Source organism: Hyla sarda, chromosome 3 (assembly GCF_029499605.1).
Source record: "Hyla sarda isolate aHylSar1 chromosome 3, aHylSar1.hap1, whole genome shotgun sequence".
Taxonomy (NCBI): domain Eukaryota; kingdom Metazoa; phylum Chordata; class Amphibia; order Anura; family Hylidae; genus Hyla; species Hyla sarda.
The window spans coordinates 205771588-205799466 of record NC_079191.1 but is presented as its reverse complement, the minus strand read 5'-3'; the positions used below and the strand labels follow the sequence as shown (position 1 = coordinate 205799466).

The following is a 27879-nucleotide window of genomic DNA, read 5'->3' as shown; positions in this document are numbered from 1 at the left end:
ATTGCCGCTACGAGCAGGCACATGTAAAGAGAGCATAGAGCGGGCCTTCACCAGCGGATCCACAGCGTAAAATATGCTGTAAATACGCTCGTGTGAATGTACCCTTAAACATCCTGTAGGCTTCAACAGATTTTAACCCCTTAAGGACACAATCCATTTTGGCCTTGAGCACACAGGTCATTTTCAGTTTAGCATTTTCATTTTTTTCCTCCTTTAAGAGCCATAACTTTTTTTTTTCCATCCACTTGAGGAATTTATTTTTATGTGACCATTTGTAATTTGAAATGACACTTTTTTCATGTTTCCAAAAAATGTATGGTGAAACCAAAAAGATATTGTTTGTGTGAGAGAAGAAATTGAAAAAATAAAATAAAAATGGGGGGGGGGGAGGGGTGTTGGAGGGGTTTGTTTTCACACAGTGTACTTTACAGTAAAATTTAAATAAAAGAGCCAAATACGTATGTTTAGAATTTCCCTATTCTAACCCCTATAACTTTCTTATTGGTCCAAACACAGGGCTGTATGAGTGCTTATTTCTTGCATTGTGATCGTTAAGTTTTTATCGGTACCACTTTTGCAAATATGTCACTTTTTGATCACTTTTTATTCATTTTTTTACTGGGATGTTTTGAAAAATTGATTATGGCATGAGAAGGGTTAATTGCAGTGTGTGAAGCGACTGCTTCATAGTAAAAATGCATCTCAGGATGTACATCCTGGTGCACTAAGGACCAGGCAGCCAGGGCGTACACGTACATCCATTGTAGTCTAGGGGTTAAAGTCTATAGCAAACTATTGAAAATGTGATTTACTGTTTTTGTTTTCAATAGTTTCCACCCTGATAAGCAGGGCCGCCATCTGGTAGGTACAACCAGTACTCCAGTAAGGGGCCCTGGCTCCCAGCTGGCCCGGGCCCCCGCTGCACCCCTGCAGCAGCCCCAGCCCAGAAGCAGAAGATTGCTGTTAAAACAACAGTCTTCTGCTTCCACTGGCAGCTGCGACCCAATACTAACTGCATCTGTCCTCTCCTTCCTGTAGGAGCAGAGGTTTCAGGCAGCAGCAGCACAGTGCACAGCGGAGTGATTTGCTGCCGAACATCGGGCTGTGTATGGGATGGTAGAGGACCTTAGATGATGTCATTACCATGTGATCAGTCACATGGGTGGGAGGAGCCTGACTGCAGTGCTGTGGAGGCCCAGAAAGAAGTTGCTGTATAGGGGAATGTGTTTATCATGATAAGGTAACCTATAGTACATTCACACTCACACACAAATAACTACCGTATATCTGTGTTTTTCACATGTCTGGGCATGCTGGGAGTTGTACTTTTGCAACAGCTGGAGATACACACACCCTTTTCCCATTTTTTTTAAAATAAAATAATTTAAGAATCCAAACGTGGGATCGTCGCCTGCGTAAATGTCCAAACTATTACAATATAAGTCTGCAATTACTAATTTTATGTCATTTCATATGAGATAAAAAAAAATTATAAAAAGCGATCGAAAAGTCCCATCAAAAAAAAAATGGTACAGTTCAAAGCGCAAAAGGTGCGCCCCCACACATTCCAGTATATGGAAAAATTCTAAATTCATAGGAGTCAGAAGAGGATGATTTTAAGTATACAAATTTTTGTACAAAAAGTTATTTTTAAAAAAAAAGTTCAATAAAACAAAGCCTATTAAAATTGGTTATTGGTGTAATCCTATGGAATTACAGAATAAAGATAATATCATTTTTAATGAAAAGTGCACTGGGTAGAAACGGAATTAAGTGGCACAGAGGGGGATCGGAGGGGGGATATAAAGTGGCACAGGGGGGATCAGGGGGGGGGCAAATGATATATATAGCGCAATGGGTTGATCAAGGGGGGGGGGGATAAAAGTGCATGGGGGATGCAGCCCGATTTGTAATGCTGATACTGGTATAATTTCGTACGTCGTAGGACGCGCAACATGATATGTGCAATTGACGGTACTGTGAGGGGTATCCAGGGGGCCCAGGCCTGAGCTGTGTAAGGGGCCCCAAAATTTCTGATGGCAGCCCTGCTGATAAGGGCATACCTAACCTGTAGACTAATCCTCTCCTATATTTGTCCCAGAATACTAACCCACGGTAGATATAAAAAAAAGGGAGAGAAAGACCCAAGACTGCTAAAGTCTGACAAAGTTAATTGTAAACAAAAATTGGAACTTTGCAAAGAATAGTGTACCTGCGTGTTCACTGCAAGATATGTTCAACAGTAATCGAACAGTTAAACTATGTATTTTATTAGATCAAAATAACTATTACTACAAAAGCAATCAGAGATTGCATAACAGGTATAGTAAATCAAATAAAAGGTTTCAATGCATTTTTCCTGTCATATGCATGACTTCATCAGGGAATCAAAGAAGCATAAATCAAGTCCTGTGGCCCAAGAACAATTGTATACTCTATTACAAGATGTGAGCATCTTATTAAACATAGAAACAGATTGTACGCAGCAAAATACCTGAACCATCTACACTACGCTTATACAGTATTATTTTCCTTTTTATTTGCATGGGGACTGCAAATTCTTTTCTTTTGCTTATTTTTTTTATTTTTTATAAAAGAGTATGCAAATCCCCTGTGTTCTCATGACCAGCCAGATACAAACCAGGCAGCAGCAGCAGCCTGGTGAAAGTGTGGAAAGGTCCATGCCCTTTCCTTCCTAACAATAACAGTGTAGGGCAGCCCCAGGCTATAGACCTGATGGTACCTGGCTCCTTGGGGTACATCTGGTGGCGGTGTGTACCAGGGTAATACTAAGGGGGTTTGTCTTAGCCATTTTGTAGGGTAAGCCTAAGCCCCTGCTTAGGAATGGAAAGCTATGGAAAAAATCCTAGGTCCAGCAAAGCCTCTGCTTTACGGACACAGGGTTTACTGGGAAAGAGCAGAAGATCTACTAGATTGTGCCACAATAGAGAATAAAAACAGAGAAAACATGTGGCATTAAGTAGACACAGTAAGATGATATAAACCATATATAAACCAGTCTGGATAACCTATTTGCAGTGTATAAAATTCCAACTAATAAGCCTGAGATGCATAAACAATATCTGGCTTGTTGTTTTGTAGGTGGAGAAGGGGACTTCTGTCAGGGTTTTAACAGGGGTCTCTTTTCCACTTATGGAGTTTCTAGGGCGCTGTAAGTTGGTAGTGTTGGGTAGCACAGGAACTACAGTGTGAGAACAAAAATCTCAAAAAATCAATTGAAGAGCTGTTACGCTATGTGCTCAGGCCACACGCGCTGGCCGTGAGCGCATGGTCCCCTTACCTTCTGCTGCCGATGGGGCTGGGACTCATATTGCAGGACGCGCCCGCGTGTGAGCCCCAGTCCATCACTCTCCTGGTTGTTTCTCCTGCCTCTGCCTCTCCTCTCCGGCGCGCGCGTCCCTGTCCCTTAGGGAGTGCACGCAACGGGGCTTTAAGATTTAAAGGGCCAGTACGCTCATTAGTGTAATCCACCTGTGGCTTGTTTATATATTCCTCCACCCTCCTCAGTTCTCTGCCGGATCTTTGTTGCCTTGTGCCCTAGAGAAAGTGTTGTATTGCCTTGCCATGTACCAGGTCTCCTGCTTTTGTTACTTGACCTTGCTCCTCTGTCGCCTGCCTACCGAACTCCTGCTACATCCTGACTACGCTAATGTGCCGCCTGCCCTGACCTTCTGCTATTCAGACTACGAGTTGCCTCATCCCTCCAGTGCCTTGCATCTCCTCAGCCACCTGTGTGGTCAAGCCGTGCCAGGGGTAGTGACCTGGGTGTTGCCTGCCGCTGCAAGCCTATCCCGCTTTGCGGCGGGCTCTGGTGAAAACCAGCGGCACCTTAGATTCTGCTCCCTGGTATGGTCTGAGTAATCTGCCACACACATCCAGCGGATCCACGTACACCGGAGTTCCTGTTTTCAGAAACGTGAGTGTTACAGTAAGATCCTGCCATGGAGCCAACTGAGGTACCCCTGCCTGAAGTAGCAGATCTTTCCTCCGTTGTGATACGCCAGTCGCAGCAGTTAGCCTGACAGGCGCTGCAATTTTCTCAACTTTCAGCCATGATGCAACAGTTTTTGGCCTTGCAACAGCAGCAGAGAATTTGTGTTTGTACTGTGCTAGCCCAGAGCACTTTCTCAAGGACTGTACAGTTCGCCCGCACCTAGGGTACGTGAGAGAGGCGTCCCTGGGTGTGAATACTACCTCTCCACGCTTAACTAATCCTGTACAAGTCTTCGCTTCAGCCAAGTATTCCTTCAGCGCTACAGCATTTTTGGATTCCGGATCAGCAGGTGACTTTATTGATGCGGCTTTAGTCCACAAGTATCCTCTTCCCCTTACTCGGCTTGCCAAGCCCTTGATCATCTCCTCTGTTAATGGACAAATCTGGACTGTAAGGTTGACTTTGTACTGAATCTCTCGTCATGCAAGTGGGAGTATCGCATAAAGAAAAGATTGAATTCTATGTTCTACCACACTGTACTTCGGAGATTCTTCTTGGTCTTCCTTGGCTGTAACGCCATTCCCTACAACTGGATTGGAGAACTGGAGAAATAATTCGCTGGGGATAATCCTGTCAAAATTTTTGCCTCCAACCTGTTCTGCGTAAAGTTGTTTCTCGTCTTCCTCCTTTACCTCCTTTACCTCAGGACCTCTGAAGAAGACAGCGAAACACGTGTCGAGGCGGTGGTGGGGGAGCAGCCTTCCTGAGTCCAGCATGACTACTTCAGGTAAATACCTGTGATGTTATAATTGTTTGCTAATATGGTGTAATAGTATATGATACTGCTAGGACCGTTGTAGTTAGGCTGTCCCCTGCCTTTTTTGTGGGTTATTGTGTTTTAAGGGTGGGTTGTTTTTAGTGGGTGGGTCTCATCTGCTGATATTTGAATAATAATAAAGTTATGCATATGATTAATAAAGTGGTATAAAGATTTTTTTTATACAGTGTTGGTTGTAGGTTAATACGTGTATCAGTATCTAACACTGAAGGATAGAGACTGTGCTGCTAGTGTTGTAGGTTAACAAACTGGAGAAATGCCTGTTCGAGAAATCTAGTCTTTGTTTCTTGGCTACATTGTCTCTCATCAGGGCCTGCAGATGGATCCAGATAAGTTGTCTGCAGTATTGGATTGGCCTCGTCCGTTGGGCCTACGTGCTATTCAACACTTTCTGGGATTCGCTAACTATTATAGTCAGTTTATCACACATTTTTCTTCCTTGGTTGTTCCTATTGTGGCTCTTGCTAAGTCTTGGCCTCGAGAGGCTGAAGAGGCCTTCTCCCTTCTAATGTCTGCATTTGCCTCGGCTCCCATGCTTTCAAGACCTGATCCAGAGAGGCCCTTTGCTTTGGAGATTGATGCCTCATCTATTGGAGCGGGTGCCGTTCTCACTCAGAAAAACACCAAGGGCAAGACTGTAACTTGTGGGTTCTTCTCCAAGACTTTCTCTCCTGCTGAGAGGAGTTACTCCATTGGAGATTGTGAACTTCTCACTATCAAGCTAGCTTTGGAAGAATGGCGACATTTATTGGAAGGTTCTTCTCATCTGGTCAGTATCTACTCCGATCATAAGAATCTTCTATACCTTCAGTCTGCTCAGCGTTTAAACCCCCGCCAGGCAAGATGGTCACTGTTCTTTTCCAGGTTCAACTTCTTCATTCACTTCCGTCCAGCAGACAAGAACATCAGAGCTGATGCTCTCTCCATGTCCTCTTACGTAATTGGTTTGGACCCCACGCCTAGGCATATTATTCCTCCTGACCGTTTGATTCCTGCCGCTCCTGCCAAGATTCAGCAAGTTCCTCCGGGAAAATCCTTTGTGCCTGCCAGACTGAGACGCAAGGTCCTGAAATGGGGTCATTCTTCCTTGACAGCAGGACATCCTGGAATACGCAAGACCCTACTTCTTATTTCCCAGCACTACTGGTGGCCCCATCTTGAATGTGATGTTTCTGATTTTGTTCGGTCCTGTGTAACATGTGCCCGTGACAAAACTCCTCGACAAAGACCTGCAGGGTTCTTACAGCCTTTACCCATCCCAGAGACTCCCTGGTCCCATATCGCCATGAATTTCATCACCGATTTGCCACCTTCTCATAATAACACTGTCATCTGGGTCGTGGTAGATCGGTTTTCCAAGATGGCTCATTTCATTTCTCTACCAGGTCTTCCTTCTGCCCCGCAGGTGGCAAAGTACTTCTTGTCTTTCGTTTACATCATTCTAGCTCAGCATATTGTTTCGGGTAGAGGTGTGCAGTTTGTCTCTAAGTTCTCACAAGTACAGGTAAGACAAATTAACCTGGCACTGCTTAGGGAGGGTTACCATTAAGCCTAGGATCGCAGCTAATGCTTGATAGAGAATGGTGTGGTGCCTAAACCATATACAGTTCAGTTCAATGTAATATTCTTCCAGTAGAAATGAAAAGGTCAGCACTCACCAAGTTCTTCTTTCTTCTTTTATTGAGATATACTCCCATATAAATACAGGACGGGAGGCTACAGGCTACAGCACTGTTTTGCTCCTTACAGAGTGTGGTGTCCCGGTACCGTATCCTATACGTTACCTGTGCAGAGGTCCCCATAGTCCCCCTAGTCCCTAGGATGTCGGGGTCCCTCTTTTCTAGTTTTCCCCTTGTTGCCTCTCACTTAGCCACTAGATATTTAATAGTTCTATCTGATACTTATACAGTTATAAGTGTAGAAAGTGTATATAGTGAATTATCTACCTGTTTGTAACGTAACAGGACCTGTGGGTCATGTGATCGGGTAAACTCTATGGTTTTGCTTTAGAACCTTAGGAGGTCCCAGTGACGTGTTCTCCCCCCATGCAATGTAACGGTGAGTGACAGCTGACACGGACCAATCCAAAACGGCCCTGCCCCTGCCCATATAAGGGAGCGGGGCCATTAAGTGTTCTCTTTCCTGGTGGGCTGCTGATAGAGGAGGATCTGTGCAGCTATCTTCAGCAGTGACCAGGCCCAAGCCTTGCGGCAACGGCCATCCATACAGAACTGTGAGTTATCTTAATCCCTGTTAACTTTGCGGGATCACCGGACCTAAATAGACCCTAAATCCGGAAGGATCTCGGCACAACTCCTAATTCTATTAACCCTTGGATAAGTCAACGGTCCGCAGCATCTGTCAATCATTGCTGAGCTGTATAGAGACTGTATTACTGAGACTGTTGCTGTTAATTGGATGTAACGCAAGTACTTCAGTAAAGTTTATGCAAGTTCAAATTCATCCCTATTGTGGACCTTCATTTAAACGCGCACCTATCGTTTCTGGGAAGGGTGGCAATAGGCCGAAGATTTATCTCACCGTATTAACCCTAACCCTGGCGTCACGAGTGACAGGGGTTAAAGTAACCCCTCATATACCTAAGCAACACCCCCACTGTATTATATTCCCCCCCAAGGGCTACCACAAGAGCTTCAACGATTTGCCACCTTCTCATAATAACACTGTCATCTGGGTCGTGGTAGATCTGCCCCGCAGCTGGCAAAGTACTTCTTGTTGCATGTCTTTCGTCTACATCATTCTAGCTCAGCATATTGTTTCAGATCGTGGTGTGCAGTTTGTCTCTAAGTTCTGGCGAGCCCTTTTTAACTGTCTGGACATCAATCTGGACTTCTCCTCGGCCTACCACCCTCAGTCCAACAGTCAGGTGGAGAGGGTTAATCAAATCCTTGATACTTATCTTCTGCATTTTGTTTCAGCTCGCCAAGATGGTTGGGTCGACCTTCTCCCCTGGGCTGAATTCTCATATAATCTTAAAGATTCCGAGTTCACGAGATCGTCTCCCTTTTTTGCTGTATACGGATGCCATCTCCATTCTCCTCTTCCTCTTCCAGTCTCCTCCGGTGTGCCTACTGTTAATGAGCTGGTCAGTGACTTCTCCACCATCTGGCAACCAACCCGACAGGCGTTGTCCCAGGGTTCTTTGCGCATGAAGGCACAAGCAAATAAAGGTAGAAGACCTCCTCCGTCCTTTTCTCCTAGTGACATGGTGTGGCTTTCATCCAAATACATCCGCTTCAAGATCCCGTTACAAGCTCGGTCCCCGCTACCTTGGTCCCTTCCAGATTTTACAAAAGATCAATCCTGTCTCTTACAAACTCCGTCTACCTGCTACATTACGTATTCCCAATTCCTTCCAGGTCTCTCTCCTCAAGCCCCTTATCGTAAACCGGTTCTCTCAGAAGAATCTTGTCTCAGAAGAATCTGACATCTACAAAGTTAAACAGATTCTTGCCGCAAAGGCTGTGAGAGGTAAACAATTTTTTTGGGTCAACTTGCAGGGTTACGGTCCTGAGGAGAGATCTTGGGAACCTGAGAATATCCTGGACCGTGATCTTCTCAGGAGTTTTCTCTCTCGTAAAAGGAGGGGAGACCAAGGGGGGGGAGGGTACTGTTACGCTTTGTGCTCTGGCCACACACGCTGGCCGTGAGCGCATGTTCCCCTTACCTTCTGCTGCCGACGGGACTGGGACTCGCATTGCAGGACACGCCCGTGTGCGAGCCCCAGTCCGTCACACTCCGGGTATTTCTCCTGCCTCTGCCTCTCTGCTCTGGCACTCGTTTCCCTGTCCCTTAGGGCGTGCGCGCACCGGAGCTTTAAGATTTAAAGGGCCAGTGCGCTCATTAGTTTAATCCATTTGTGGCTTGTTTATAAATTCCTCCACCCTCCTCAGTTCTCTGCCGGATCTTTGTTGCCTTGTGCCATAGAGAAAGCGTTCCATTATATTGCCTTGCCATGTACCAGATCTCCTGCTTTTGTGACTTGACCTTGCTCCTCTGCTGCCTGCCTACCGAACTCCTGCTATGTCCAGACTATGCTGCTGCGCTACCTGCCCTGACCTTCTGCTATCCAGACTACGAGTTGTCTCATCCCTCCAGTGCCTCGCATCTCCTCAGCCGCCTGTGTGGTCGAGCCGTGCCAGGGGTAGCGACCTGGGTGTCGCCTGCAGCTGCAAGCCCATCCCGCTTTGCGGCGGGCTCTGGTGAAAACCAGCAACACCTTAGACTCCGCTCCCTGGTACGTTCCGAGTCATCTGCCACACAGGTCCAATGGATCCACATACACATGAGTGTATGTGGAACATGAGTGTTACAAGAGCACCATTCCTATTGTAAAACACAGAGGTAGAAGCATCATATGGTAGAGGTGTTTTGCTGCGGACGGGACTGATGCACTTCCGAAAATAGAGAGCATTCTGAGGTAGGAAGATGTTAAGATATTGCAGCAACATCTCAAGACATCAGCAAGGAGCTAAAGCTTGGGTATATAAGGGTCTTCCAAATGGACAATGACCCAAAGCAAAGTTGTGATAAATTGGCTTAAAGGGGATGATGGGACTTGATGTTGAAACTTACAATGTGATCAAACAAAGAAAGCACAGAAGAAATTAATGATCTGTGCAATATGGATAATGACACTATATTAGTAGGTAATTTATTATGCATTTTAACATTATACACAGGTTGTTTCTGTCACATGAGAACCCCTTTAAGGACAACAAAATAAAGGTAATGGAGTGACCAACACAAACCAACTGACCTCAACTGCACAATTTTTTTGGGGGCAGAAATGAAAAAGGTGTGTGTGAGCATGAAGGCCAAGAGACCTGTTGGGAATTGGGGAATAGAGAGAGATCGATCAAGAAATACCATCAGGGCAAGAAGAAGTCGTCAGGGATTGGCCTGATGATTTGGAGCCCCATTCTGGATGGTATAATAACTATGGCTCAGAGTCCCTTTATGGTGCCTGTAGTTCAGGCAGAATAAAAATGATGAATGGTTTCCTTTAACCCCTTAAGGACCAAGGGCGTACAGGTACGCCTTTGCTCCCTGGTACTTAAGGACCAAGGGCGTACCTGTACGCCCGTGGGAATTTCAGTCCCCGCCGCGCGCCGGACTGACCGGGCCGGGGTGACTGCTGATATCTATCTGCAGGCACCCCACGCAAATGCCCAGGGGGGTCATCAGACCCTCCCATGTCGGCGATCGCCGCAAATCGCAAGTGAATTCACACTTGCGATTTGCGGCTATTCCGGGTCATACGGGTCTATAGTGACCCCGTGACCCGGAAAATAAAGGGGGATCGTGGATGTCCTAGACACCCACGATCCCCTTGAAGCAATAGGAGTAAGGTGGCAGAGGTGCCACCCCTCCTATCTCTGCTATTGGTGGTCTAGACGCGACCACCAATAGCAGATCGGGGGCAGAGGGGTTTACTTTCGGTTTCCCCGTTCTACCCACCCACAATAGGCGGGGCAGGACGGGGAAACCGACAGGGACCGGCGCCGAAGATCCACTTACCCATCGGCGACGGCAGCGGGCGACGATCAGCGGCGGCAGCGGGCGACGATCGGCTGAAGAAGAGGACCGTGACGCAGCTCCCTGGATCCGACGGAAGCCGGTGAGTTACTTAGCAACATCTGGAGGGCAACAGTCTGAGACCACTATAGTGGTCTCTAAACTGTAACCCTCCAGATGTTGCAAAACTACAACTCCCAGCATGCCCAGAGAGCTGTTTTGGTTTGCTGGGAGTTGCAGTTTTGCAACAGCTGGAGGTCTACAGTTTGAGACCACTGCACAGTGATCTCTATACTGTGCACCTCCAGATCTTGCAAAACTACAACTCCCAGCATGTCCACACAGCAGTTTGCTGTCTGGGCATGCTGGGAGTTGTAGTTTTGCAACATCTGGAGGTCCACAGTTTGGAGACCACTGTGCAGTGGTCTCTAAACTATAGCTCTCCAGATGTTGCAAAACGGCAACTCCCAGCATGCCTAAACAGCAAACAGCTGTCTCTGCATGCTGGGAGTTGTAGTTGTGTACCTTCAGCTGTTGCATAACTACATCTCCCAGCATGCCTTTCGGCGATCAGTACATGCTGGTTTTGCAACAGCTGGAGGCACACTGGTTGGAAAATACTGAGTTAGGTAACAGAACCTAACTGAAGGTTTTCCAACCAGTGTGCCTCCAGCTGCTGCAAAAGTACAACTCCCAGCATGCACGGTCTGTCAGTACATGCTGGGAGTTGTAGTTTTAAAACAGCTGGAGGTTTGCCCCCCCCCCCCATGTGAATGTACAGGGTACATTCACACTGGCGGGTTTACAGTAAGTTTTCTGCTTCAAGTATGAGCTGCGGTAAATTTTTCGCCGCAGCGCAAACTCCTAGCGGTAAATTCATTGTAAACCTCCGCCAGTGTGAACGTACCCTAAAAACACTACACTACACTACCACATAATAAAGAGTAAAACCCTACATATACACCCTCTTACACTGTCCCCCCAATAAAAATAAAAAACGTATTGTACAGCAGTGTTTCCAAAACAGAGCCTCCAGCTGTTGCAAAACAACAACTCACAGCATTTCAGGACAGGCACTGACTGTCCAGGCATGCTGGGAGTTTAGTAACAGCTGGAGGCACCCTGTTTGGGAATCACTGGCGTAGAATACCCCTATGTCCACCCCTGTGCAATCCCTAATTTAGTCCTCAAATGCGCATGGCGCTCTCTCACTTCAGAGCCCTGTCGTATTTCAAGGAAACAGTTTAGTGCCACATATGGGGTATCTCCGTACTCGGGAGAAATTGCACTACAAATTTTGGGGGCTTTTTCTCCTTTTACCCCTTATGAAAAAGAAAAGTTGGGGTCTATACCAGCCTGTCAGTGTAAAAAAATTTTTTTTTTTCACACTAACATGTTGGTGTTGTCCTTTACTTTTTATTTTCACGGGAGGTAAAAGGAAAAAAAGACCCCCAAAATTTGTAACGCAATTTCTCCTGAGTACGGAAATACCCCATATGTGGGCATAAAATGCTCTGCGGATGCACAACAAGGCTCAGGAGTGAGAGCGCACCATGTACATTTGAGGCCTAAATTGGCGATTTGCACAGGGGTGGCTGATTTTACAGCGGTTCTGACATAAACCCAAAAATATAAATACCCACATGTGACCCCATTTTGGAAACGACACCCCTCATGGAACGTAACAAGGGGTATAGTGAGCCTTAACACCCCACAAATTTTCATTAAAGTTGGATGGGAAAATGAAAAAAAAAATGTTTAACTAAAATGCTGGTGTCACCCTAAATTTTTCATTTTCACAAGGGAAAATAAAAAAAAGCCCCCCAAAATTTGTAACCCCATTTCTTCTGAGTAAGAACATACCCCATATGTGGATGTAAAGTGCTCTATGGGTGCACTACAATGCTCAGAAGAGAAGGAGCGCCATTGGGATTTTGAAGAGAAAATTTGTCCGAAATTGAAGGCCACTTGTGTTTACAAAGCCCACATGGTACCAGAACAATGGACCCCCCCCATATGTGACCCCATTTTGGAAACTAAACCCCTCACGTAATGTAATAAGGGGTACAGTGAGCATTTATGCCCCACAGGTGTCTGACAGATTTTTGGAACAGTGATCCGTGAAAATAAAAAATTTAATTTTCTATTTGCACAGCCCACTGTTCCAAAGATCTGTCAAACGCCAGTGGGGTGTAAATGCTCACTGCACCACTTATTAAATTCTGTGAGGGGTGTAGTTTCCAAAATAGGGTCACATGTGGGGGGGTCCACTGTTCTGGCACCACGGGGGGCTTTGTAAATGCACATCGCCCCTGAATACCATTCCAAACGAATTCTCTTTCCAAAAGCTCAATGGTGCTCCTCCTCTTCTGAGCATTGTAGTTTGCCCGTAGTGCACTTCAGGTCAACTTATGGGGTACCTCCATACTCAGAAGAGATGGGGTTACATATTTTTACATATGCAAAAGTCGTGAAACCCCTGTGGGGTATTAAGGCTCACTTTATTCCTTGTTACGTTCCTCAAGGGGTCTAGTTTCCAAAATGGTATGCCATGTGTTTTTTTTTGCTGTTCTGGCACCATAGGGGCTTTCTAAATGCGACATGCCCCCCGAGCAAAATTTGCTCTCAAAAAGCCAAATATCACTCCTTCTCTTCTGAGCATTGTAGTTCACCCGTAGTGCACTTCAGGCCAACTTATGGGGTACCTCCATACTCAGAAGAGATGGGGTTACAAATTTTGGGGGGTATTTTCTGCTATTAACCCTTGCAAAAATGTGAAATTTGGGGGGAAACACACATTTTAGTGAATTTTTTTTTTTTTTTTTTACATATGCAAAAGCCGTGAAACACCTGTGGGGTATTAAGGCTCACTTTATTCCTTGTTGCGTTCCCCAAGGGGTCTAGTTTCCAAAATGGTATGCCATGTGTTTTTTTTTTTTGCTGTTCTGGCACCATAGGGGCTTCCTAAATGCAACATGCCCCCAAAAAACCATTTCTGAAAAACGTACTCTCAAAAATCCCCTTGTTGCTCCTTCGCTTCTGAGCCCTCTACTGCGCCCGCCGAACAATTTACATAGACATATCAGGTATGTTCTTACTCGAGAGAAATTGGGCTACACATATAAGTATACATTTTCTCCTTTTACCCCTTATAAAAATTCTAAAATTGGGTTTACAAGAACATGCGAGTGTAAAAAATTAACATTGTGAATTTTCTCCTTCACTTTGCTGCTATTCCTGTGAAACACCTAAAGGGTTAAAACACTTACTGATTGTCATTTTGAATACTTTGGGGGTGTATTTTTTTAATGGGGTCATTTGTGGGGTATTTCTAATATGAAGACCCTTCAAATCCAATTCAAACCTGAACTGGTCCCTGAAAAAAAGCAAGTTTCAAAATTTTGTGAAAAATTGGAAAATTGCTGCTGAACTTTGAAGCCCTTTGGTGTCTTCCAAAAATAAAAACATGTCATTTTTATGATGCAAACATAAAGTAGACATATTTGAAATGTGAATTAAAAATTTTTTTTGGGGAATATCCATTTTCCTTACAAGCAGAAAGCTTCAAAGTTAGAAAAATGCAAAATTTTCAAATTTTTCATCAAATTTTGGGATTTTTCACCAAGAAAGGATGCAAGTTACCACAAAATTTGACCACTATGTTAAAGTAGAATATGTCACGAAAAAAAAATCTCGGGAACAGAATGATAACTAAAAGCATTCCAGAGTTATTAATGTTTAAAGTGACAGTGGTCAGATGTGCAAAAATTGCTCTGGTCCTAAGGTGTAAAATGGCCTGGTCCTTAAGGGGTTAATGAATATGGCTAAGGTGTATGTAAACCATGTGTTGAAAACCAAGAGCCTAGACCACTAGCAGAATGGTCATTAGCCCCTTAGAAGTTGGGTTTAGCTCCTCTATTATTCAAGACTTAGTAAATGGCCATTAGCCTATCCACTAACCAAGAGCAACAATGAAGTAGCTATTAACCACTTCACTACACTTAATGGGGTACTCCGGGGAATCAAACCCAAAGTCCATCCTTTCCCTCTCACCAACCTATTTATTTGTCTAAATATCATTCATGTGCTATATAGAGAAGTTTCCCTCTTTCAGCTGTCACTTACATGCAGGGAGTGAGAGAAAGATGTAATTCTCAGATCCACCTTTTTTTGTGCAACCCCCTAAATGAAACTAGCCCCCACCCTCCTGGAAGAAAAGCACCATGTGATTTCTGGCATCACAGCCCCACCTCCCCCTCCCCTCCCTGTGTGAGGATTTTGCCGGCAGAGAAGTCTCCTTAGCACATAATGATGCTCTTTTCCTGCTGTAGATCTAATAACTGGCTGCTGCCATTCAGAGAATATCATGATTTATTGCTGGGGGTAAGGATAGTTTGAAAGAAAAGACTTGTACACTTTATTTACAACAACACAGCATGCACACAGGTAGCAAAAGCAATTGGCTAGCAGCCATAACTCAGAGCTGCACTGACTGCTGGGAGTTGTAGTCTGGGCTGAAAGCAAGAAAAAAGAATATTCAGGAGACAACAGGGATAACTACAGGGGAAACAGAACAGGCATTGTGGTTGCTTTGGGCATTTTTATTTTTCTTAACTTCCCCGGAGCACCCCTTTAAGACTTTTTAGAAAGCAGGCATTTACCCCAAACCTTCAAACATTAGAACCCTAGAATCCCAAAACATGGAGCATTTTAAGTTCATATCCGCTTTAGGCAAAAACTCCCCCCAAAAATATTGGTGCCATGCATTTCCTGCTGCTCTATTACACTCTCTGCCTACCTTTAAGTCTTCTAAAATTATTACTCCTAAATCCCTTTCCTTAGATACTGAGGTCAGGACTGTGTCAAATATTCTATATTCTGCCCTTGTGTTTTTACACCCCAGGTGCATTATCTTGCATTTATCTACATTACATTTTAGTTGCCAGAGTTCTGCACATTCTTCTAGTTTGCCTAAATCCTTTTCCATTTGACATATCCCTCCAGGAACATCAACCCTGTTACATATCTTTGTGTCTTCAGCAAAAAGACATAACTTACCATCGAGACCTTTTGCAATATCACTAATGAAGATATTAAACAAAATTGGCCCCAGTACAGATCCCTGAGGTACCCCACTGGTAAAAAGACCTTGCTCTGAATATACTCCATTGACTACAACCCTCTGTTGCCTGTCACTCAGCCACTGCCTAATCCACTCAACAATATGGGAGTCCAAGCTCAAAGATCGTAGTTTATTGATAAGTATTCTATGTGGGACAGTGTCAAAAGCCTTACTAAGATCTAGATATGCAATGTCTACTGCCCTTCCGCCATCTATTATTTTAGTCACCCAATAAGATTTGTTTGACATGATCTCCCTAAAGTGAACCCATGTTATTTTTCATCTTGTAATCCATGGGATTTTAGATGTTCCACAATCCTATCCTTTAGTAGGGTTTCCATTAATTTCTCCACTATTGATGTCAGACTTACTGGTTTATAGTTGCTTGATTCCTCCCTACTACCTTTCTTGTGAATGGCCACGACATTTACTAATTTCCAATCTTCCGGGACGACTCCTGTAACGAGTGATTGGTTAAATAAATCTTTTGACGGTTTTGCTAGTTCACCGCTAAACTCTTTTAATAATTTTGGGTGTATCCCATCAGGCCCCTGTGACTTATTTGTCTTAACTTTAGACAGCAAACGTAGAACATTTTCTTCTGTAAAGACACATGCTTCAAACGATTCATTAGTCTTCCTCCCTTATTGAGGTCCTTTTCCATCCTTTTCTTTTGTAAAAACTGAATAGAAGTATTCCAGAAATACCAGAAAGTTAAACAGATTTGAAATTACTTCTATTAAAAAATATTTACCCTTCCAGTACTTTTTAGCAGCTGTATGCTACAGAGAAAATTATTTTCTTTTTGAATGTATTTTTTGTGTTGTCCATAGTGCTCTCTGCTGACACCTCTGTCAGTGTCAGGAATTGTCCATAGCAGCATAGGTTTGCTATGGAAATTTTCTCCTGCTCTGGACAGTTCCTGATATGTGCATCCAGTGTCAGCAGGGAGCATTGTGGACAAAACAAAAAAGAAATTCAAAATGAAAAGAAATTCCTCTGCAGCATACAGCTGCTAAAAAGTACTGGAAGGGTAAAGATTTTTAAATAGAAGGCATTTACAAATCTGTAAAAATATTTGGCAGCAGTTAATTAAAAAAAAAAAAAAAAAAAGGTTTTCCAACGGAGTACCCCTTTAAGGCAGTCCACTAGCCCTTTATTCTCTTCTACTTACCTTCCTTCCTTTGTTTTTAATTTAGTTATTCCATTTTTCATTTATATATCTGAAGAATGTCTTATCCCTTTTTTTCACAGACTGAGCTAGTTTTTCTTCTGACTGCACTTTAGAAGTTCTTATAACTTGCTTGGCCTCTTTCTGCCTAATCTTGTAGATTTTCCTATCTTCATTGCTCTGTTTTTTTTTTTTTTTTTATAATTACTAAATTTAGTTTTTTATGATTTTGGCCATTTCTGCTGAGTACCACAGTGGTCTCCTCTTCCTTTGTCTGCTTTTACTGACATGTCTATTGCAATTATCTGTTGCCTTCTGAACGCAGCCGGAACACTGGCCAGTGAAGTACCCTTTAAGGACACACCCCATTTGGGCCTTAAAGGGTAACTCTCATTAAAACTAATTTTTGCTATTGCACTCCTTATGGTAAATAAAAAATATTTCTAATATACTTTTTTTTTTAAATGAAGTTTTCGATGTTTTGTTTGTGCTTAAAGAAGCTCAAGAGCACATTTTCCCCCATCTTATACACAGACTTTGGACCGAAGCCCAAACACAGGAAGTGCCGCCTGGAGTGCTGAGGGGAGTGTGTCCAGCCTCATACAACCTCATACAATCATAGCTCCTATCACACTTAACTGCCATATGCTGTTGGTTGGACACACACCCTCAGCACTCTAGGCTGCACTTCCTGTGTTTGGGCTTCGGTCCAAAGTCTGTGTAGGAGACGGGGGAAAAATGTGCTCTTTAGCTATTTTAAGCACAAATAAAACAGAAAACTATTTTTTTTAAACAAAGTATATTAGAAATATTGTTTATTTACCATAAGGAGTGCAGTAGCAAAAATTAGTTTTAATGAGAGTGCCCTCTTAAAGACACGGCCAGATAACTTTTGCATTTAGTTTTTTCTTCCCTGCCTTCTAAGTGCCATAACTCTTTTTTTTTTAATCTTTAGACCATATTGGGTCTTGTTTATTTTTTTTGCGACCAATTGTACTTTGTAATTACCGTATTTATCGGCGTATAACACACACACTTTTTAAGCTAAAATTTTTAGCCTAAAGTCTGTGTGCGTGTTATACGCCGATACCCCCCCCAGGAAAGGCAGGGGGAGAGAGGCCGTCGCTGCCCGCTTCTCTCCCCCTGCCTTTCCTGGGGTCTAGAGCGCTGCTATCGGCCCTTTTCACCCCCTGGTTATCGCCGTTTCACCCCCTGGTTCACCCCTCTGACGTCATGCGCCGCGCCGTTCAGCGCATAGCAACGGCGGAGGCCTGGAGCAGCGGAGCAGCGCGGACCCGAGCAGCGCGGACCCGACTCAGGCCTGGAGCAGCGCGGACCCGACTCAGGTAATTATGCCACCGGGGATGGGGGGAGGCAACGGGGCAGCGGCGCCGGCAATGGGTGCCGCTGCCCCTTCTCTCCCCCTGGCTGTCGGCGCCGCTTCTCTCCCCCTGGCTATCGGCGCCGGCACCGATAGTCAGGGGGACAGAACGGGCAGCGGCGCCGATAACCAGGGGGTGAAAAGGGCCGACAGCAGCGCTCTAGACCCCAGGAAAGGCAGGGGGAGAGAAGCGGGCAGCGACGGCCTCTCTCCCCCTGCCTTTCCTGGGGGTATATCGGGGTATACACGCGCACACACGCACCCTCATTTTATCATGGATATTTGGGTAAAAAACTTTTTTTACCTAAATATCCTTGGTAAAATGAGGGTGCGTGTTATAGGCCGGTGCGTGGTATACCCCGATAAATACGGTACATCTCTCATCATACATCTAAAATATATAGCGAAACAAAAAAAATATTATTTAATTGAGGAAATTGAAAACTGCAATTTTGCATATTTTTTAGGTTTTCATGCATAGGCATAGTGCTGATCAGTATAATCCGTAATCTACTAGTCTGCCAGATGACAGACCAGAAAGAAGATCCCTGAGAGCAGCAGGAGGCAGGTGAGGAGACCTCCGGCTGCCATGTTGGCTCATCAAATCCCTTCGATCATGCCGTGGGTGGCCCAATGAGCTGTACAAACCCCCCCACAATGCCTCAAATGCCACGATCATTAATGATCATAACATCTATGGATTAATGGACGGCATCAGTGTGATCGCTAATATCCTCCATTACCAACGGGACCAAGGGCCATTTGAAGGAATTTGGGGGCCCCAAGAAAAATAGACATGTGCGACGGTCCTGACAGGACGCACCATGCAGCTCCTGCTCTCCCTTAATGTTCAGAATGTAAATGTAAGTCCTGTTGCATAAAGTACAAGGACATCAGGGTTTACATTTATATCCATAGTCCTTAAGGGGTTAAGTACACTCTACATTTTCCACCCAAAGTTTCTACAACATAAAACGTTACCTAAATGTTTTGGTGAGATTTCTTTTCCAATGACCTAAGCATTTTTAATAAAACTTGAGGGCTTTGGCCAATTATGTATTCATTGCAGCATTCTATATATATAGAACAATTATGGAACTAATGCTGAGTTTTCGATTACCATTGTACTGTACATTTCCCATCTATTATGACACTACAAGCAGTAATGAGGACATTTTCTGCTGAAAATATAACGTGTTATATGATGAATATTTTAAATTACACTTGCTGGGCAGAGAAGGGACCATTTAACAGTGGCAGTCTTGGTAATAAGAGCAATACTGAAATATTTTGCCTAATATACTGTGTAATTATTATAATGATTTCACTCAAATCGAAAGTTTATCCTTCACACAGCAGTCTGGATCAGGCTCTTATGAGTTAATCCTGCAGACACAGGGACACTTGATGTCCCCTAGGTTGTAATGGAATTACATGCTGTAAGTAGCTTCAGTTCCTCTTGTCAAAGACTTTCTGCACCTCAGGTAAGACTTCTTGTCAAAGATTGGCAAATAAGATGAATAGTCACAGTGATACATTGGGTGGCTCAATCATGTAATACACTGGTCAGTTATTAACAGCTATATCATAGAATAAGAGAGGAGATAACTTTAAATTAGTTTGAGGCGAACCTGAACCTCAACAGTATCATAAAACTTGTGTATAACATTGTTTTCGAGCCCTAAAAGCCCTGTATTAAATGGCTAGAACACCTAGTAGTTTATGCAAATACTTTTGAACTGCCTTTAAAGCTAAGTTAATGTCAAAGTTACAAAGACATGTATGATGTGGGAGATTAGCTCCGTAGAACCAGTATGATGTGGGAGATTAGCTCCGTAGCACCAGTCAAATAGTGTCAAGACAAAAGAAACAGGAACAAGAAAGTAACATTTCAACAGGGCTTCTCCTATCGTTATGTTTTAATAACAAAAAAAATTACAACAAACATGCTCAGGCATTTCACAAAATAGATCCTGCTTGTCCAGTGCTTACTGTAATATAAATTGTCCCTGTCGATACAGGTGGCTTTCTAACAGCCACCTAATACAACCGTCAACAATTGTGTTACTCACACAGGTTATAATGTCCACTTGCAGACTGACTCTCACCTATGTTTAAAACCCAATGACAAGCTGTATTCAGCACCTGTGATGATCACAGCTATTTTAAATACCTGGAGTTGCCCAGGAAGCCCCACTAACAATCTGCTTTTCAACACCAAAAAATTCCAGGCCCGATAACATGACTAACCAAAGTCTCTAGCAAGCTAGGACTCGCCAGACTACCTGTCACCAAACTAAACTTTTAATATATTGTTCCTTATGTAATTATAAGACACTGCTATTTACTTGCTCTTAAAATTCTCAACCTTTATATGTTTTTAATGTGATTGAAAAAACATTCACTAGGTTGCTCTGTTCTGTTCCTTGCTCAAGTCAAACAGTTAGTTTGGTCTTCTCCTGGCCTGTCAGTAGACCAAGCTCAGGAAGTGCGTGTGGGGCATGAAGAGTCACAGCTCTCACAGGCTTCAGTGACGTCATGCCTGCTGGGGAATGCCCACTTTCTCCTGCCAGGAGCTCACACAGTATGAGCAAGGGGAAAGGTTAAATACAGAGCTTTTTAAAGGGCAGGAGGGGTGTTAGGAGTAGTTTAGGAATATAATCTGAGTTAGTTTAGAAACTATAGATTGATGACAGGTACTCTGTAATTATTCCTGGATTCCCCATATCTCTTCCAGCTGTTCCTGGATGAGATTTGGGCTTTCTGAAACCTAGTATCCAAATATGACCTTGGGTACATTGGGGAGTGGTGCTCCTGGGTAAGCTATAATTTCCACTGGAATGTGGTCTAATGTAACCCAGGGTGGTTTTATCAGACTAGGCCTAAGGAGGGAATGCTGGGTCACTTTGCCACCTCACACTCTGTTGCATTACTCTAGACTAAATTACTCCTACTACACATAGAAAGCCTTAAAGGGGTACTCTGGTGGAAAACTTTTTTTTTTTTTTTAAATAACTGGTGCCAGAAAGTTAAACAGATTTGTAAATTACTTCTATTAAAAAATCTTAATCCTTTCAGTACTTTTTAGCAGCTGTTTGCTACAGAGGAAATTCTTTACTTTTTGAATTTCTTTTTTGTGTTGTCCATAGTGCTCTCTGCTGACATTCGTACTCAGTGCTCTCTGCTGATGTCCGTATCAGGAACTGTCCAGAGCAGGAGAAAATTCCCATAGCAAACCTATGTTATAGAGGTGTCAACAAAGAGCTCTGTGGACAACACAAAAAAGAAATTCAAAAAGTAAAGAATTTCCTCTGAAGCAAACAACTGCTAAAAATTACTAAAAGGATTAAGATTTTTTAATAGAAGTAATTTACAAATCTGTTTAACTTTCTGGCACCAGTTAATTAAAAAAAAAAAAGTTTCCCACCAGAGTACACCTTTAAGAGTGGAATGAAAACTGAGCAGGGACTGTTTGCACATCTAACTGCAGCAACGTGTCACTAGTTTTGACAATAACACAAATAACCTTTTAGGTGGCAGCATAATACACAGTACATAAGTTATACATAGGCAATGTAAATAAGAGCAAGACTGCAAATTGCAAACACAATAAAATGCAAATATAGGCATCACAATGGAGTTAGAAACACACACAGAGTAGGACACTGCACATACGCATTTGTAAAGGGAAACTTTAAACAACAAACATAAGATAGGTGATTTAACCCTTACTCACCCCCATTTGCCAGGGGCAGGGTTTATGTTTAAAGTCCCATACAACTCTATGGGAAATATATGTTATTGCATAACTTCCAAACGGCTGGAGATATTTTGATAATACTTGGTCACATGTTACTTATATGTCCACTTAAAATATAGGATAGTTAATTTAACCCTTAACTACCCCCATTTGTGAGGGTCGGGGTTTTTGTTTAAAGTCCCATGAAAATCAATGGGAAATGTATGTTCCCACATAACTTCCGTACGGCTGGAGATATTTCAATACCTGGTGCACATATTACGAGACGGGATATGAGGACGGGATGGGATGACAGGATAGGAGGTCGAGATAGGAGGTCGAGATAGGAGGACGGGATAAGAGTACAAGATAGGAGGTGGAGATAGGAGGACAGGATAGGAGGTCGGGATATGAGGACGAGTAAGGAGGACGGGATAGGAGGTCGGGTTAGGAGGTCGAGTTAGGAGGTCAAGTTAGGAAGTCGAGATAGGAGGACGGGTTAAGAGGACGGGATAGGAGGTGGAGATAGGAGGACAGGATAGGAGGTCGGGATAGGAGGACGGGTAAGGAGGTCGGGATAGGCGGACGGGATAGGAGGTCGGGATAGGAGGTCGGGATAGGAGTTCGGGTTAGGAGGTCGAGTTAGGAGGTCAAGTTAGGAAGTCGAGATAGGAGGACGGGTTAAGAGGACGGGATAGGAGGTGGAGATAGGAGGACAGGATAGGAGGTCGGGATATGAGGACGAGTAAGGAGGACGGGATAGGAGGTCGGGTTAGGAGGTCGAGTTAGGAGGTCAAGTTAGGAAGTCGAGATAGGAGGACGGGTTAAGAGGACGGGATAGGAGGTGGAGATAGGAGGACAGGATAGGAGGTCGGGATAGGAGGACGGGTAAGGAGGTCGGGATAGGCGGACGGGATAGGAGGTCGGGATAGGAGGTCGGGATAGGAGTTCGGGATAGGAGGACGGGATAGGAGGACGGGATAGGAGGACGGAATAGGAGGACGGGATAGGAGGGGGATATAGGAGGTGGAGATAGGAGGACGGGATAAGAGGACGGGATAGGAGGTCGGGATAGGAGGTCGGGATAGGAGGACGGGATAGGAGGACGGGATAGGAGGTCGGGATAGGAGGTCGAGATAGGAGGAGGGGATAGGAGGATGGGATAGGAGGTTGGGATTGGAGGGTGGGATAGGAGGTCGAGTTAGGAGGTCAGGATATGAGGTGGAGATAGGAGTTCGAGATAGGAGGATGGGATAGGAGGTCTGGACAGGAGGTTGAGATAGGAGGATGGGATAGGAGGTCGGGATAGGAGGTCAGGGTATATGGGGTTGGGATATGACAACAATATATGGGGATGGGATATGAAGTCAAAAGCTTCCTCCTCTGTTGATTTTCCTCCTCAACAAGCATGAGGAAGGAAAAACCGGGCAATGCCGGGTACTCAGCTTATATGTAGAATACAAATGAGATATAGATTGAAGATAATAATAAAACATATAATGGCTGTGAGAAAGCAACTTATTTTAACAATGTCCCATTGCAGTGATCAATGTCTCTAATACTTATAATTGTTCTCAGACATGATCTGGTCTACTTTGTCAATAAAATTGTAAAGGAGATCCCATTATTCCTTGCCCACTATAAAGATAGGTGAGGTCAGATCACAACTAATCAAAGTTATATAGATAATGCTTAATTTCAAGCAAAATGCCCAACAAAAAAAAAACATGACAAAAGAATGGTAGCAGCTTCAGACTGGGTCTTATGACAGAGCAGTAGATATCTTCACATCTGACAAACCCCTCTTCCATGTAAATTTGTCAGAGGCAGGGCTGTAGTAAGAACTTTCATAGTGAGGGGAAAGGGAGTTTCATACTTCACATAAATAACATAATATTGCAAACAGGCAAAACCCAGGGACCCGAACGTTACACCTCTAAATTCTATAAAGCCCTCCAAACGGAGATTGCACCTCCTTTGCTTGATGCTTTTAATGACATCTCTACTACCTCTCTCCCCCACCCCTCAATGTTTCCTACAGGTTTTTATTACAGTCATCCCTAAAGAGGGCAAGGATTGTTCCCCAGCTATCGCCCTATTTCCCTACCTAATTCCGATACTAAGTTGTTTGCCAAATTAATTGCTAATAGACTGGTCCCCACACATGAGGGCTCTAGTCCACCCAGATCAAGTGGGTATTATCCGAGGCCATTAGGCAAGGGATAACACCCTCCGCATGTTCTCTGTTGTACACTATGCTCATAAGCAAAAAGTTCCCTTATTTCTTCTGTCTCTGGATGCAGAGAAAGCTTTTGATCTGGTGGACTGGGACTTCTTAGGAGCCACACTGTCTCAAATAGGTGTGGGCTCGAAAATGTTGTCAAGAATTCTAGCACTCCATACACAACCCCAGGCCTCAGATTAGGATAAATGGGCAATTATCCGCACCGTTGAAAATATGCAATGGCACGCGGCAGGGAGGCCCCTTGTCCCCCCTATTGTACGTACTCTGCATGGAACATCTTCTGGTAGCTGTCCGTCAGAACCCTGACATAGAGGGGCTACTCGCTCCCCCGTGGCACTACAAATGTTCTGCATTTGCGGACGACCTCTTACTTATATCTCCTCCCCTCTTACCTCTCTACCCTCCATTTTGTCCACCATCCGACACTTTGCTGATTATAGCAATTATAAGTTAATTCCGACCAAGTGTGAGGCACTTATTATCTCCCTCCTTCTCCATACTTTACAGCTATTGAAATCTTCCTACCACTTTAGATGGCAGCCAAGTTTGCTCAAATATTTGGGAATTCAAGTACCTGCGGTCCTCTCTGATACCTACCGTGTTAACCAGGGACGTGAACAGACATTTTGCAGGGCAGGGGCTCAAATAAAAAAAAGGGCACAATAAAAAATAGCGTATTTTTTATACCATAAACATTTTTTTTAAAAGCGATCAAAACAAAAAATGGTACCGATAAAAACTTCAGATCACGGTGCAAAAAATGAGCCCTCATACCACCCGTGTGCAGAAAAATTTAAAGTTATAGGGGTCAGAAGATGACAATTTTAAACACAAATTTTGGTGCATGTAGATATAATTTTTTCAAAGTAGAAAAATAAAATAAAACCTATATAAATTAGGTATCCTTGTAACCGTATGGACCTACAGAATAAAAATAAAGTGTCATTTTTACTGAATAGTGCACTGTGTAGAATCAGAAGCCCCAAAAATGTACAAAATTGCTGTCTTGTTGTTTCAATTTTGCCCCACAAATATTTTTCTGGTTTTGCCATACAGTTTGTTGTGGTGAAATGATTGAAGTCATTAGAAAGTACAATTTCTGATGCAAAAAACAAGCCCTTATATGGGTATATAGGTGGAAAATTGAAAACTTTATGATTTTTAGAATGTGAGGAGGAAAACACGAACGTGAAAAAAATAACTTCTGTAGTTCTATTCTTCTTTTATTTTCTTCTGGGAATGTTTGATTCAGAGTTTCCCAACCAGGGTGCCTTCAGCTGTTGCAAAACTCCCAGCATGCCCAAACAGACAATGGTTGTCTGGGCATGCTGGGAGTTATAGTTTTGCAACAGCTGGAGACACCCTGGTTGGGAAACACTGGTTTGGTTAAAGGCCATTATATGCTTGATCTCCTCAAAACCAAACCCCTCCCTCCCCTGCTCCACCCAAAAATAGCTCAACTACAACCACCAGTATGTAAAGGAACATAGCACTACTACAACCACCAGTATGTAAAGGAACATAGCTCTATTACAACCACCAGTATGTAAAGGAACATAGCTCTACTACAACCACCAGTATGTAAAGGAACATAGCACTACTACAACCACCAGTATGTAAAGGAACAAAGCTCCACTACAACCACCAGTATGTAAAGGAACATAGCTCTACTACAATCACCAGTATGTAAAGGAACATAGCTCTACTACAACCACCAGTATGCAAAGGAACATAGCTCTACTACATCCACCAGTATGTAAATGAACATAGCTCTACTACAACCACCAGTATGTAAAGGAACATAGCACGACTACAACCACCAGTATGTAAAGGAACATAGCACTACTACAACCACCAGTATGTAAAGGAACATAGCTCTACTACAACCACCAGTATGTAAAGGAACATAGCTCTACTACAACCACCAGTATGTAAAGGAACATAGCTCTACTACAACCACCAGTATTTAAAGGAACATAGCACTACTACAACCACCAGTATGTAAAGGAACATAGCTCTACTACAACCACCAGTATGTAAAGGAACATAGCACGACTACAGGCACCAGTATGTAAAGGAACATAGAACTACTACAACCACCAGTATGTAAAGGAACATAGAACTACTACAACCACCAGTATGTAAATGAACATAGCTCTACTACAACCACCAGTATGTTAAGGAACATAGCTCTACTACAACCACCAGTACATAAAGGAACATAGCACTACTACAACCACCAGTATTTAAAGGAACATAGCTCTAACCACCAGTATGTAAAGGGACATAGCTCTACTACAGGCACTCTGGTTGTGAGACAATGATAAATACACATACATGCATAAATCAGTGTTTCACAACCAGGGTGACTCTAGCTGTTGCAAAACTACAACTCCCAGCATGCCCGGACAGCCTATACAGCTGGCCGCACCCTGGTTGGGAAACACTGATTACAGACAAATATAAAAACTTATATACAAACATAAGTGTACTTCAGGGGCGCCATGCGATTTGCCACCACCACTGAATATCAATTCCTTTAGATCACCTGGGTGATCAAAAAAAAAAATTCCCATTTATCCCAAAGCTTTATTATTAATTATTAACATTATGTGTGTTAATAATTAATAATAAAGCTTTGGGATATATGGGAAATTGTTTTTTCCAGGTGATCTATAAGAATTTATATTGAGCATTAACCCGCCACATATTGGTCTTTGTATGGCTGTATCAATCCTGTGCCTTGTTGGCCTAGTGACAGAAACAGCCCTGCATATAACATACATAAAATACTATACATACACACACTTACATACACATACTCACACATATACCATACATGTGTATATGCATGCAGTACGTACACACCACACTATATACAAAGGCTAGTAAGTAACAGACATTACACAGACATGTTCACACAATACATCTGCATACACATTACACACACATGTTCACACAATACATCTGCATACACATTACACACACATGTTCACACAATACATCTGCATACACATTACACACACATGTTCACACAATACATCTGCATACACATTACACAGACATGTTCACACAATATATCTGCATACACATTGCACACACATGTTCACACAATACATCTGCATACACATTACACACACATGTTCACACAATACATCTGCATACACATTACACACACATGTTCACACAATACATCTGCATACACATTACACACACATGTTCACACAATAAATCTGCATACACATTACACACACATGTTCACACAATAAATCTGCATACACATTACACACACATGTTCACACAATACATCTGCATACACATTACACACACATGTTCACACAATACATCTGCATACACATTACACACAATACATCTGCATACACATTACACAGACATGTTCACACAATACATTTGCATACACATTACACACACATGTTCACACAGTACATCTGCATACACATTACACACACATGTTGACACAATACATCTGCATACACATTACACACACATGTTCATACAATACATCTGCATATACATTACATACACATGTTCACACAATACAACTACATACACATTACACAGACATGTTCACACAATACATTTGCATACACATTACACAGACATGTTCACACAATACATCTGCATACACATTACACACACAAGTTCACACAATACATCTGCATACACATTACACACACATGTTCACACAATACATCTGCATACACATTACACACACATGTTCACACAATACATCTGCATACACATTACACACACATGTTCACACAATACATCTGCATACACATTACACACACATGCCCACACAATATATCTGCATATACATTACACACACATGTTCACACAATACATCTGCATACACATTACACAGACAT

General features: G+C 43.2%; 1 protein-coding gene across 1 annotated transcript in view; it reads left to right on the top strand.

Moving 5' to 3' along the window:
• The first annotated feature begins 1172 nt into the window (after positions 1 to 1172).
• The window catches only part of IMPG1 (interphotoreceptor matrix proteoglycan 1), a 489363-nt gene continuing 462656 nt past the window's right edge, over positions 1173 to 27879 (top strand). Inside the window, exon 1 of the mRNA XM_056565914.1 lies at positions 1173 to 1240. Within this exon, the coding sequence (XP_056421889.1) occupies positions 1233 to 1240 (8 nt within the window). The 5' untranslated portion in view covers positions 1173 to 1232. The remainder of the gene's footprint in view (positions 1241 to 27879) is intronic.